The 10,604-nt window shown below is 35.8% G+C and overlaps 1 protein-coding gene across 1 annotated transcript; it reads right to left on the bottom strand.

The window, feature by feature from the left end:
* Nucleotides 1-581: 581 nt before the first annotated feature.
* Nucleotides 582-4,719, bottom strand: LOC144447511 (signal recognition particle 19 kDa protein-like). The gene is made up of 4 exons (XM_078137555.1): nucleotides 4,638-4,719; nucleotides 3,361-3,508; nucleotides 2,157-2,265; nucleotides 582-1,596 (listed from the first exon to the last, which is right to left on the bottom strand). The coding sequence occupies exons 1-4, from the start codon at nucleotides 4,712-4,714 to the stop codon at nucleotides 1,475-1,477; spliced, it is 456 nt and encodes a 151-aa protein (XP_077993681.1). The 5' UTR covers nucleotides 4,715-4,719; the 3' UTR covers nucleotides 582-1,474.
* Nucleotides 4,720-10,604: the final 5,885 nt, after the last annotated feature.

Here is a 10,604-nt window from a genome sequence, read left to right as displayed (position 1 = left end):
AAACATCTTACGCAATTTTGTTTCTGTAATTAACTTTATCCAGGTACGTGAAGGCCATACTGTATACTGCTCGTAACAGTTATTGATAGTAATTAACCAATGGGAGTGCTATATAAGGGTTATTAGAAGGCCAGACTTCACACCATGCTCTCTTCATGACACCGTGATTTGTTGCATTTCATTATTAAACTGTGAGGGCGCTGTATATGATTTTTCACACCAAGTTGTACAAAGTATTGAAGTAAGAGAAAGCTGAAGGGGGTTTCATGGATATTAACCTTAATAACAGTAAATATTTGATGTGTATGAAACTGAAAACTTTATAAGACTTAGTATAACAATATTAATATAGCGTCTACTTCTTGTACTGCCACTAGTTAGACATCTCTGGTGAATATTTTCAGTCCAGCTTATATTCAATCTGGAGTGCTCTCCTTTTAAAAAGAAGGATGTCCATTAGGTAATCAACATATATGGTGTATTTAAGAACATAGTAGATGTTTTACATCAACACCATTTTAGAACCAGGTGAGGGATGTATTAAAGAATTCAAAGGAGACTATGTAGTGGATTTTTCTGTCTTTTTATTCAGTGTAATGGTATTATTTGTGAGACTGAATCAACAGTTCTTGCAGTATCAGCCTTTGTTTTCAACATGGTAAAGAGTACTTTCACACTAGGGGTTCATACAGTATTTGTCAAAATAAATGTTGCTTCTCAGACTCTTGACAAACATTCATCTAGTTGCAATGTTACTAGTATGTGATAAACTGGGGTGGTCGTTAAACATAAAACTAAACTTGGGTATATTTTATAAATTATATATTCATTTGTAATCAAATCTACACTAAGCTTTGAATGTATGACATTTAAAAAATCTGTGTTAAGCAATTTCATACATTATAATTTACTTCACAACCTACAAATATTTTAGAATGCCTCTGAGTGAATAGCGCCCTCTGTGTTGAAATATTTCATTATTACAATTGTACAGAATGAGTGTATCTTGTGAAATGCTATATCTGGCTGCATTTAAAATGAATGAAAACTAGTCTTTCTTATGATTTTAATTTAACACCACCCCCTTAAAAAACACAAAAAAAAACACACCCCAAAACACCCCCACCCCATTATCTTTTCAGATACCCTAAAATAGTTCTGGCTATTAGAAGAATTTCAAGCTGAAGTATTTGGTCTGTATGCAACATGTACTATACCTTGGATGTGCAATCAAATGACTGGTCAGCCTTGTTAATCTCATATCCAATTACTCCTTATGTTGTCTCACTCATAAAAAAGCCATATGTGTCCCCAGTAAAGTGTTCATACTAGAAACCATAGTAACACTGAATCATACATCCACACAGAAACTGTCTGTTACCCAAAGTGTGAAATAATTTAGCATCATCTTCATAGACTGACAAGTTCTACACTGTCACTATTTTTACTAAAACAATTCATGGTTCCTATACTTTTATCTTTTCTTCTTCTTTTTCTTGCCTTGACCTTGACCTCCCGAGTCTGATCCACTTTGTTTCTGTGTCCTGGTTTTCAACTTTGGAATAGTTTCACCCAAATATAATAAAATGGATTTTTCTGAAAACAAAAAACAAACACACATGTATATTATGTATTAAAACAGATTGTGAGATACATTCAAATCTAAAATGAATGAACAACAACTACCTACAGTATTTTTGGCACGGTGTGTAAGACCTGTAGCCAGAGTTTTGAAAACTCATCAGGAGCAAGATTTTTGAAAAATCCCCACTTTAAATAAGAACAATAATAATAATAGAACTATACATCTATACAGCACTTCCACAATGATTGTTATGTTCTTAGCCTTGCACAATTATTACCCTAGACACAGACTTATATCAATGCTATGGCTCTGTATATCTTTCTCAACTCCATGGGGAGCATACAATCCATTGCAGTCTCTGTAAGCACATAGGATTAAAGCATTCACATTGCAACCTCTAACCTTCCAGGATGTGGACAGATAGATATTTACATCTTTGCATAAATTTCATTGAAACATTTCTCACAGGACAAAACCATCTACAATCTACCAGTAATACTGTATTTTGATCGTTGTCTTCGTAGTAATGACTTCTACCCAAGCCTTCAGAGAAAGAAAATACCCAACTTACTGTTTTGAAATTTTTCATATAAAGGCGTTCCATCTTCTTTTAACATTTTGATTCTAAGCCGCCCTCTATAGACAACATCTCTATTAGGATCCCTTGGATACATTTTATTCTGAAATCAACAACAAATGAATAATTGATTTTTTGAATCTAGAAGTTTTCTAGTCTGTAAGGTACGCCGTGACGGGGCGCCCTCAAACATCGGCCAACCCCTAGTGTGAGAGGAGGCCGGTGAGGGCGAAACGTCACAACGTATCTTACAGTCTAGAGGTTTTTCACATCGGTTAAATTTATATCAGAAAATTACTGCCATCATGAATTACAATGTACTCTTATATTGTTTTGGTATCAAGTGTGTTTACAATTTCTATTTTTGGGTACAGACCTGAAACAAAACATTAAGAGTGCTAAGCTTGTGGACAGGGTGCAGAACTGAGTATTATATGATCTTTAATTCTCAATGTTTCATCTTACACTCTATCCTGCCAGGTCCTAGGAATATACCCCTGGTATATACTTATTACAGTAAACTGTCATACGCAGATTGTTGAACTAAGGTGAAGACATAGATCTCTGAAATGGCACACACCCTACAGTTAAAATATTGGCATCAATTGTTCATTTTACAAACACTATCATGACTGTCCAATCATACCTGTCAGTTGGAAAAAATACCAAGAAGTGGGGAATACCTTTACTACTTCCAAAAAATAGATGTGTACGATAAAACCATTTTGGATATCTCCAAATATTACCATTACTTTTTTAGTAATCTAACCAAGGCAATTTGACTCATATTAGTTTTAAAACAGGTATTTGATCAACATCAATATTTGATGACTGTTGGATGCGGCATTTCATGTGTTTTTCACCTACACTTGTATAGTGTTTTTGTTACGGGTGGTAAGTAGGTAAAATCTACCTGAATTCCCCTATCACTGTTTTTGCTGAGGATGGTAAGTACATCTAATCTGCTTAGTTCCCCTGTCATTTACCAGGGTTCCCCACCAAAATGATATACAATGCATTGGAAACTATAACAGTTTTACTATATTCCCCCTTCATGTTACTGGGATTCCCCAACCTATTAAAGCAAAAACACTGTGACAGTGTATACAGTTATTTTCTATGGAACTGTCGACAGTATGGAGGGACTAGACAACTATGTCTGAATTGAGTCTGACATGGCAAAGTACACTGTACACACCTCTACACCTAGTAAAACTCCAGCTGCTAGTAAGACATCTTTCATTTCATGAACTGTAGGGTTTTCAACTGCATTGGTTTTAGCAATCCTTCTACCCTCTGCCAATGATCTTCTACTGTTTATATATGCCGGGTAAATACATATCCATCTGTAAATAAATACATACAATAAACACAAAATAAAAGCAACAGCCTTGTTCATAATATTACTAGCACCTCTTTTCTTGATGTCTCTACACTATAGTGTACTGCTCATAGTATACTGTATAGTTATTTTGGTACTTCACATTATATTGGTAACTGCAGACTGTGTGCATTTGTGTGTCAAGTTCACTTTTTATACTGTATACTGTTCTCATAGTGGATTTCTCTGCATCAGTATTGTTTACATAAGTTCAATATATTCAAAATTTATAAGAGTGGTACAAAATGACAAACTTTCTTCTATCAAGTAGAATGTGTTTGAATAACCAATATTGGTCACCCTACATCACAGCAATACACATATACATCAATCTTTATGCACTGCTTGAATTATACGTCAAACATTCAGTCACCATTTAAAAAAAAAGATAAATTATGTGTGCACAGATTTAATTCTATTGTTCCCCAATATCTTTTCTTCAAATTCAATCATTCTGACGGAAAATAATCATTATTTAGGGGCCAGGGCTTGTCATTGCTCGTCTTTGCCTCTGAGTATCGCTCACATTTTCTTTGACCGAGTAAAGAAAAATAATTCAGGGAATAATGTCTAACGTTACATACACAACGAATTAACGAATAGATCATTTCGTTTTATAAATTATACGATAAATTGGTACTGTGCTTGTTAGTCCTGCTTACATGACGGTGCACGAGTCTGTATTACTGACTTGACTCTAAACACCCATGACCGGGGAGGGACAATTGTCAGAATCGAGTCCCGAATTCCTCCGTATGCAAGCAGGACTATGTGCTTGTAAGCTCGGCTCATTTTACCAATGACAGATAAATGTATATTATAGACTACAGATGGTAACAGTAAACTCGAATTGTAAGCTGTCAAATCTTACTAATCAGTGAGATTGGTTGAGATGCATATCGCATCGCCAACAGTAGAACACACGACGCCCTGTGTGTGTACTATGGAATCCATATGGCATATGGATAGCACAGCTGACGGTCTTTTAAATCCCGTTCCTATCAAGCGAGGCTAAAATCTAGCCACCCCCTCTATCAAAACGATAAAATTGTTTCCTTAAGGATCACTATAACACACCAACAAAAATCACTTACTTTTCCTTTTTCGCTAAATCAATTGTCAGATTTGGTCTCGATGCTTGTTGTGAATGGCCTTCCGCGTGAGCCGCCATCTTGGATATTATTTTCTCGCATAACGCGAGAAACGAAACGTGACTTCGCAAAAGTTTGCGAGTTTGTAAGCTCGCTACGCATTCTGGGTAGTCAAGCTCCCATTGTGATGTCATTTAGCGAACTAGACGGAATAAATATCGGAATCGGTGTACGTCTATGAGAGTTGCTGTGTGAAAATAGACAAAATGCCGGGTGGATCGGTAGGTGAAATACAACCTGCATGACATAAACATACATTGCGAGTATTTGGTGAATTTTAAAAAAATATTTTAAGATAATCTAATGTGCAAATAGAATAGTATTGAAGATTCTATTGTCAATTCACATTGTTTATACATGTATATGGTGTTTATGGTATTTATAGAAATATTTTTTTTTCTTGCAATGATATATGCAGCAGTCCGAAGGCGAAGATTCCGACTTTGATGTCGATGAAAGGCCAAAAGACTATATGATGAATGATTCTGAAAGAGTTATTAACGAAGCTCATCAACGTGCAGTAAAAGTTGGGATTAAAAGACATCCAGGACACTATGTGGTAGGAAATTGTTAATGTGTGTGTGTGTGTGTGTGTGTGTGTGTGTGTGTGTGTGTGTGTGTGTGTGTGTTTTTGTGTGTGTGTGTCTGTGTGTGTGTGTGTGTGTGTGTGTGTGTCTGTCTGACTGACTGACTGTCTGTCTGTCTGTCTGTGTATCTGTGTATGTATGTATGTATGTATGTATGTGTGTGTATGTGTGTGCACATGCATGTGTGTCTGTGTCTATGTGTCTGTGTGTGCATGAGCTGTAGGAATGTATATATGTGTGTATGCATTTGAATATGTTGAACCACGAAATATTTAAAATAAAAAAACTATACAATTGTTTCCAGTTTGTGTATATTCTTAGAGCATTACACATGATATCATTATCTCATGGTAAATATTATGGATACACACAAAAAATGAGAGTGAATGCTTAATTACGTTAATAAATCATTTAATTTCCAAACTATTGCTTACATGGCTTAAAAGTATTGTTTATACAGAAGATCAATAAAATGTAAGAGAAAAGAAACTTAACTGAGATATTGGAAATTTGACTCGTTATAATCGTAAACCACTGCCTCTCTTACGGCACTGTCTAAGACAGACAAAGACACATCGTCAGAAAATAAACTCTCGTTTATGAGAATGGTCAATAGGGAATGTATAAATATTGACATTAATAGACACTGCAGCTAACTAATGGTATATTCCTGAACATAATTATTTATGGATGCACTTTACTAAAATCATAAATGTATACATCCATGCTAAAATCAAGAGACAAACTTGTTCGTAATCAAGGTGTATTTTTTGAAGAAGAAAAAAGACATTTACTCTCAGAGTACAATTACAAATTATTGACCAGTACTGTTCTTACATCCTACAGCTTGGTACTTTACGTAATACACCTGTGGACGGAAGTCTGGAACATTTCTATAATGGCAAACACTGGGATGTAGACTTCCCTACAGATCGCTGTCTAGAGAGATCTACAAGAAGACTCACAATTCAAGCTGTCCATAAGTAAGTCATTGTACACATTGTTGGGAGGGGAGGGAGGGAGAGAGGGGGCAAGGGAGTGGGGGGGGGGGGGTTAACCATATCAAATCAAGCTGTTCATGAGTAAGTCTTTCAATACCATGTTGCTTATGAAAATCAACCATTTCTGTTGACCGAAAGAATTGTATGACTGACCTAGGGGGCATGAATGATCAGCTACTGCCCCTCAGCTCAGGTATTAACAGTCATCACAATCCCTATTGTTAGCAATGTTTTTTCTCCAAATTTAGCAATCAGGAGATTTGTTCACACATCTGTTGCAGTTTTCGTCTGTGTAAGGATTTATTATGCCCAAGAGAGGGTGTTACTTTAGTGTGCCCTCCCCCAGAATGTGCTTTTTGTAGGCAGCACAGTGCTATGGTGTGGAAACTTACAAAACACGTACCCCAGATAGGTTTAGCATGTTTTCATCAGGAATAATGCTTGAATTTCACATGTCATGCCAATCACTGCAAATGTTGACAAAATCTTTACTAAAATGATATCAGGATCAGGCAGCCAATCAGAGCTTAGATAAGATGAAGCCAACACAGTGGTAGGAGTAGTGTTAATTAATAGAACAGCTTAGAAACTTCTCTGAACCATTGGAAGATGCCAGTCTGAAAGTTGTACTTCTGGTTTAAAGGTGTTAAAATAAACTTCATGAATTGCAAATTGGGGTATGAGTATGCTAATTGACTAAATTGGGCATCCTTACTCTGTCTGAGTGTAGAACGGGCAGGGTTTTGTATGGTTGACAGTATGTTGATGCTGTGAGATTTGATAATATTGCAACAAAGTGTACCGTCATGTGCTATTTTTGATATATTCATACTTTACATGATATTGTTACAGGTCATTGGACATTGAGCAAGCGAGGAGAATGCAGGAGGAGGACCAGACAAGAAAGAGGGCGTCCATTACATTACAACCACTAAATAATGAATTCAAGAATGCCATTGCTGTAAATCAGGTATAAATACACCATTTCTTGTAGTTTATTTCATTTATTGAAATTTTTTGTAATTTCATACTTTTTCATTTTTTGTTGAAATCCCACTGGAGACGAGATTTTCTGTGACACACTCAAATATACAAATGTTGTACAGACCTTGGAAGTATCACCCAGTCGGTGATACTTTTATGTACAGACTCAATGAATAGACTGTATCAACTGTGGTGCAACAGGATAATGACTCAAGCCTACAAGTGCTATGCATTGGCAAGTGTGCAGACTCTAGAATAGCCAGGGGACTGACTTTGAAAGCTTTGATAGTTCCAGTATAGACTGTGTATTGACTGGGAAAGCCTTGACAGGTGTTATCACTTGTCTGTGGTGCTATGCATTGTCAAGCGTGCAGACTCGATAATAGACCATGGACTGACTGGGAAAGCCTTGATAGTTTTGAGCATACATTGGCATGTTAGCAAGTGTGCAAACCTTGTCTTAAATCTGAATAGAGTTCTCCATTTAGTCAATCATGATTTTTTGTACTTTCACAGGAAGAACACAAAAAGAAGATAAAGGCAGACATTTTAGTTCAAGAAGAATTAAAAGATGAAGCACAGGCAGAATTGATTTGGAATAGTAATAAAATGGATTTGGAGGAACAGATGGAGGAAGAACGAGAGAGAAGGGTGTCAATCATGGATGCAATGATACATGGTGACCGGGTAAAGGATGTCAAATTAGTTGTTTGTTAAATTTGTCATGTTTCCTCACCATAAATGAGACAGACTTCGGCTTTATTAAAGTTATAGTCAAATTAAAGGAATTACAATGAGATGAAAAGAATTACACAGAACAGTGGTTAAAACAACAACCAATACAAAATATATGTAAAAACTCTTTTGATTGTCTGTAAATGGGGTAATCGTGTAGACCTCAAATAAATAAGTGAATGAATGAATAAATAAATAATGAATGAGTATGAATAAATAAATAAATTAATTAATTAATTAATAAATAAATAAATAAATAAATAAATTAATTAATTAATTTTAATTAAAAACATACAATAGTACTTGGACCTGCCTCAATGACAGGTCTGTTGTTGTGGGCCAATCTGATGTGGTGAAGTGAATATGACAAGATTTCTTTATTTACGTTTATTTTCTTTGTTTGTTGTTTGTTTTCAATTTTGTTGTTCTTGGGGTGAGTGCCTCCTTCAGATGTAGAAAGAAGGTGCTCACTCCAAGAACAACAAAATTTGAAGAAAAAAAATAATAATAAACAAAAGAAAATAAAGGCAAATAAAGAAATCTTGTAATATTCACCACATCAGATTTTATCAGATTGGTTGTGAGCATTCTTATAACACACTTGTATGTGATTAATAAGGAGTGTCAATATTTACAAAGTCAGATCACCTCCTGACATTTCATTTCTCTCCAATTGTCAATATTTCATACTATTAATTTTGACGTAAATGAAAATGCTTTTCTTTCTCTTCCACAGGAAGAAACTGATAAAGAATTTAAAGCTGTTGTCAAGGCGATGGCTGATATTAATGTACAGTGGGTTTCAGTACAGGATGATCTGATGTCAGCATGGGCAGAGTTAGATGTAGGTGTCTATAATAGCTGTGTGTGTGTGGTGGTGGGAGGGAGCATGTGTGTGTGTCTGTGTGTGTCTGTGTATGTATGTATATGTATATGTATGTGTGTGTGTGTGTATGTATGTGTGTGTGTGTATGTGTGTGTGTATGTATGTGTGTGTGTATGTGTGTGTGTGTGTCTGTGTCTGTCTGTGTGTGTCTGTCTGTCTGTCTGTGTGTGTGTGTGTGTGTGTGTGTGTGTGTGTGTGTGTGTGTGTGTGTGTACGCACTTGGTTGTCATCTTTTATTAGGTGTTACAAGCAATGATTGATAAATTTTCTTGCATCATGTGTAACTCTTCTTAAGAAATCTGTGATCATGCATCATCAAAAAAAGGCTGCCCTGATTTGATTAGGAGCCATCTATTATAAATGAGTGTCACATAAACAATTCCTACTGTCTGTTTGTTGAAAATAGTTTTTTAATTTTTTTTTACAGGATGTGCGAAATGAAGAGGATCATGATATTGATGATAGATACAAAGATATTAAAGATTCCTTTGTCTCAAGTTTTAACAGGGCTTCTAATTTAATCAAACTTCAAGTCTCTGTAAGTTGTATGTTCATCCTGTCATGGCTGAGTCAATATTTTGGAAAAAGTGTTGGATTTTGTAGAGTGTCGTGAAATGGACCTTTCCATAAAATGACGCCCTCTATGGATGCAATTTTGTAGTTGCATAATGAGTGAGATACAAGTGTTTTGGTCAGAAATAGTAGCCAGGTATTGTTCTCATACATGAGATTGGTTAGAATTTGTCAAAACTGACGGTAGAAAAAAGAATACAAGGCACTGTTCAAAGAGGTTCACCTTTGACCTTAATCAGTGCTCTCTTGTAACGCTAGAGGGCGCCAGTTAAGGAGAGGTCTTTTGGGGTATAGAATGTTGTGCACATTCCTCGAACATTTGCTACAGTTATCTACTTTATTACAGTGTAAAAACTTTTGTGATCTGAAATGATGTATACATTATCCTGACATTAAAATGTACATTTTTATATCATTCCTAAAATGCAGGAAGAAGCAGAGAAGCGTCGACGTAGCAGTATTTGTAAAGATCCTAATATGGCATATGATCGCAAGAGAAAACGATCAATGTTCCTGAAAGAACTGACCCAAGCAGAAATGATCCGTATGTTTGCAGGTGTTCAGGTAAGGTCAAAGTTCACAGAGTTTTGGCCAATGAACTTTGATTAGTTTTCAGTGAATTACAATCAGAATCATGCAATCACATCTTTAAGTTACTTTTACAATTTGTAATATGCATTTCACTTTCTGGTGGAATTAAACTTTTTCTTTCCTTTCAAACTTTCTTTGAAAAAATTTTCTTTCCAACTTTGACAGCTTGATGAGGCCATCAAGGAAGAAACAACACATGAAGAGGCTCGTAAAGCAAAGGAAGAACTCATGATGGCTATGATTAGGGAGTAAGTACATAGACGTACAAAATGACACAAACCAACACTTTACCTGAAGGAAATGACAAATTTATGGAAAGCCATGATGCTATCAAAGTTCCAAAAATCTAATGTTTAACATTTGTCAGCTGCTGCAGTAGTCTGAAAGGGCCAACCTTTGGTCCATTTACATAACCACTCACTATCCAGTACATTATACAACCCTTGCAACAGTTGTCTAGAAATGCTGCCAATCAGAACTACGTTTTATCTCAGACCACTAACTTTCACAGACATAAACAAACTGATAAAGCACTGCGTGAAGCTACATCTGA

This window comes from Glandiceps talaboti, chromosome 16 (assembly GCF_964340395.1).
Source record: "Glandiceps talaboti chromosome 16, keGlaTala1.1, whole genome shotgun sequence".
Lineage (NCBI taxonomy): Eukaryota > Metazoa > Hemichordata > Enteropneusta > Spengelidae > Glandiceps > Glandiceps talaboti.
The sequence above is the reverse complement of the archived record's forward strand: the minus strand, read 5'-3'. Positions and strand labels throughout refer to the sequence as shown.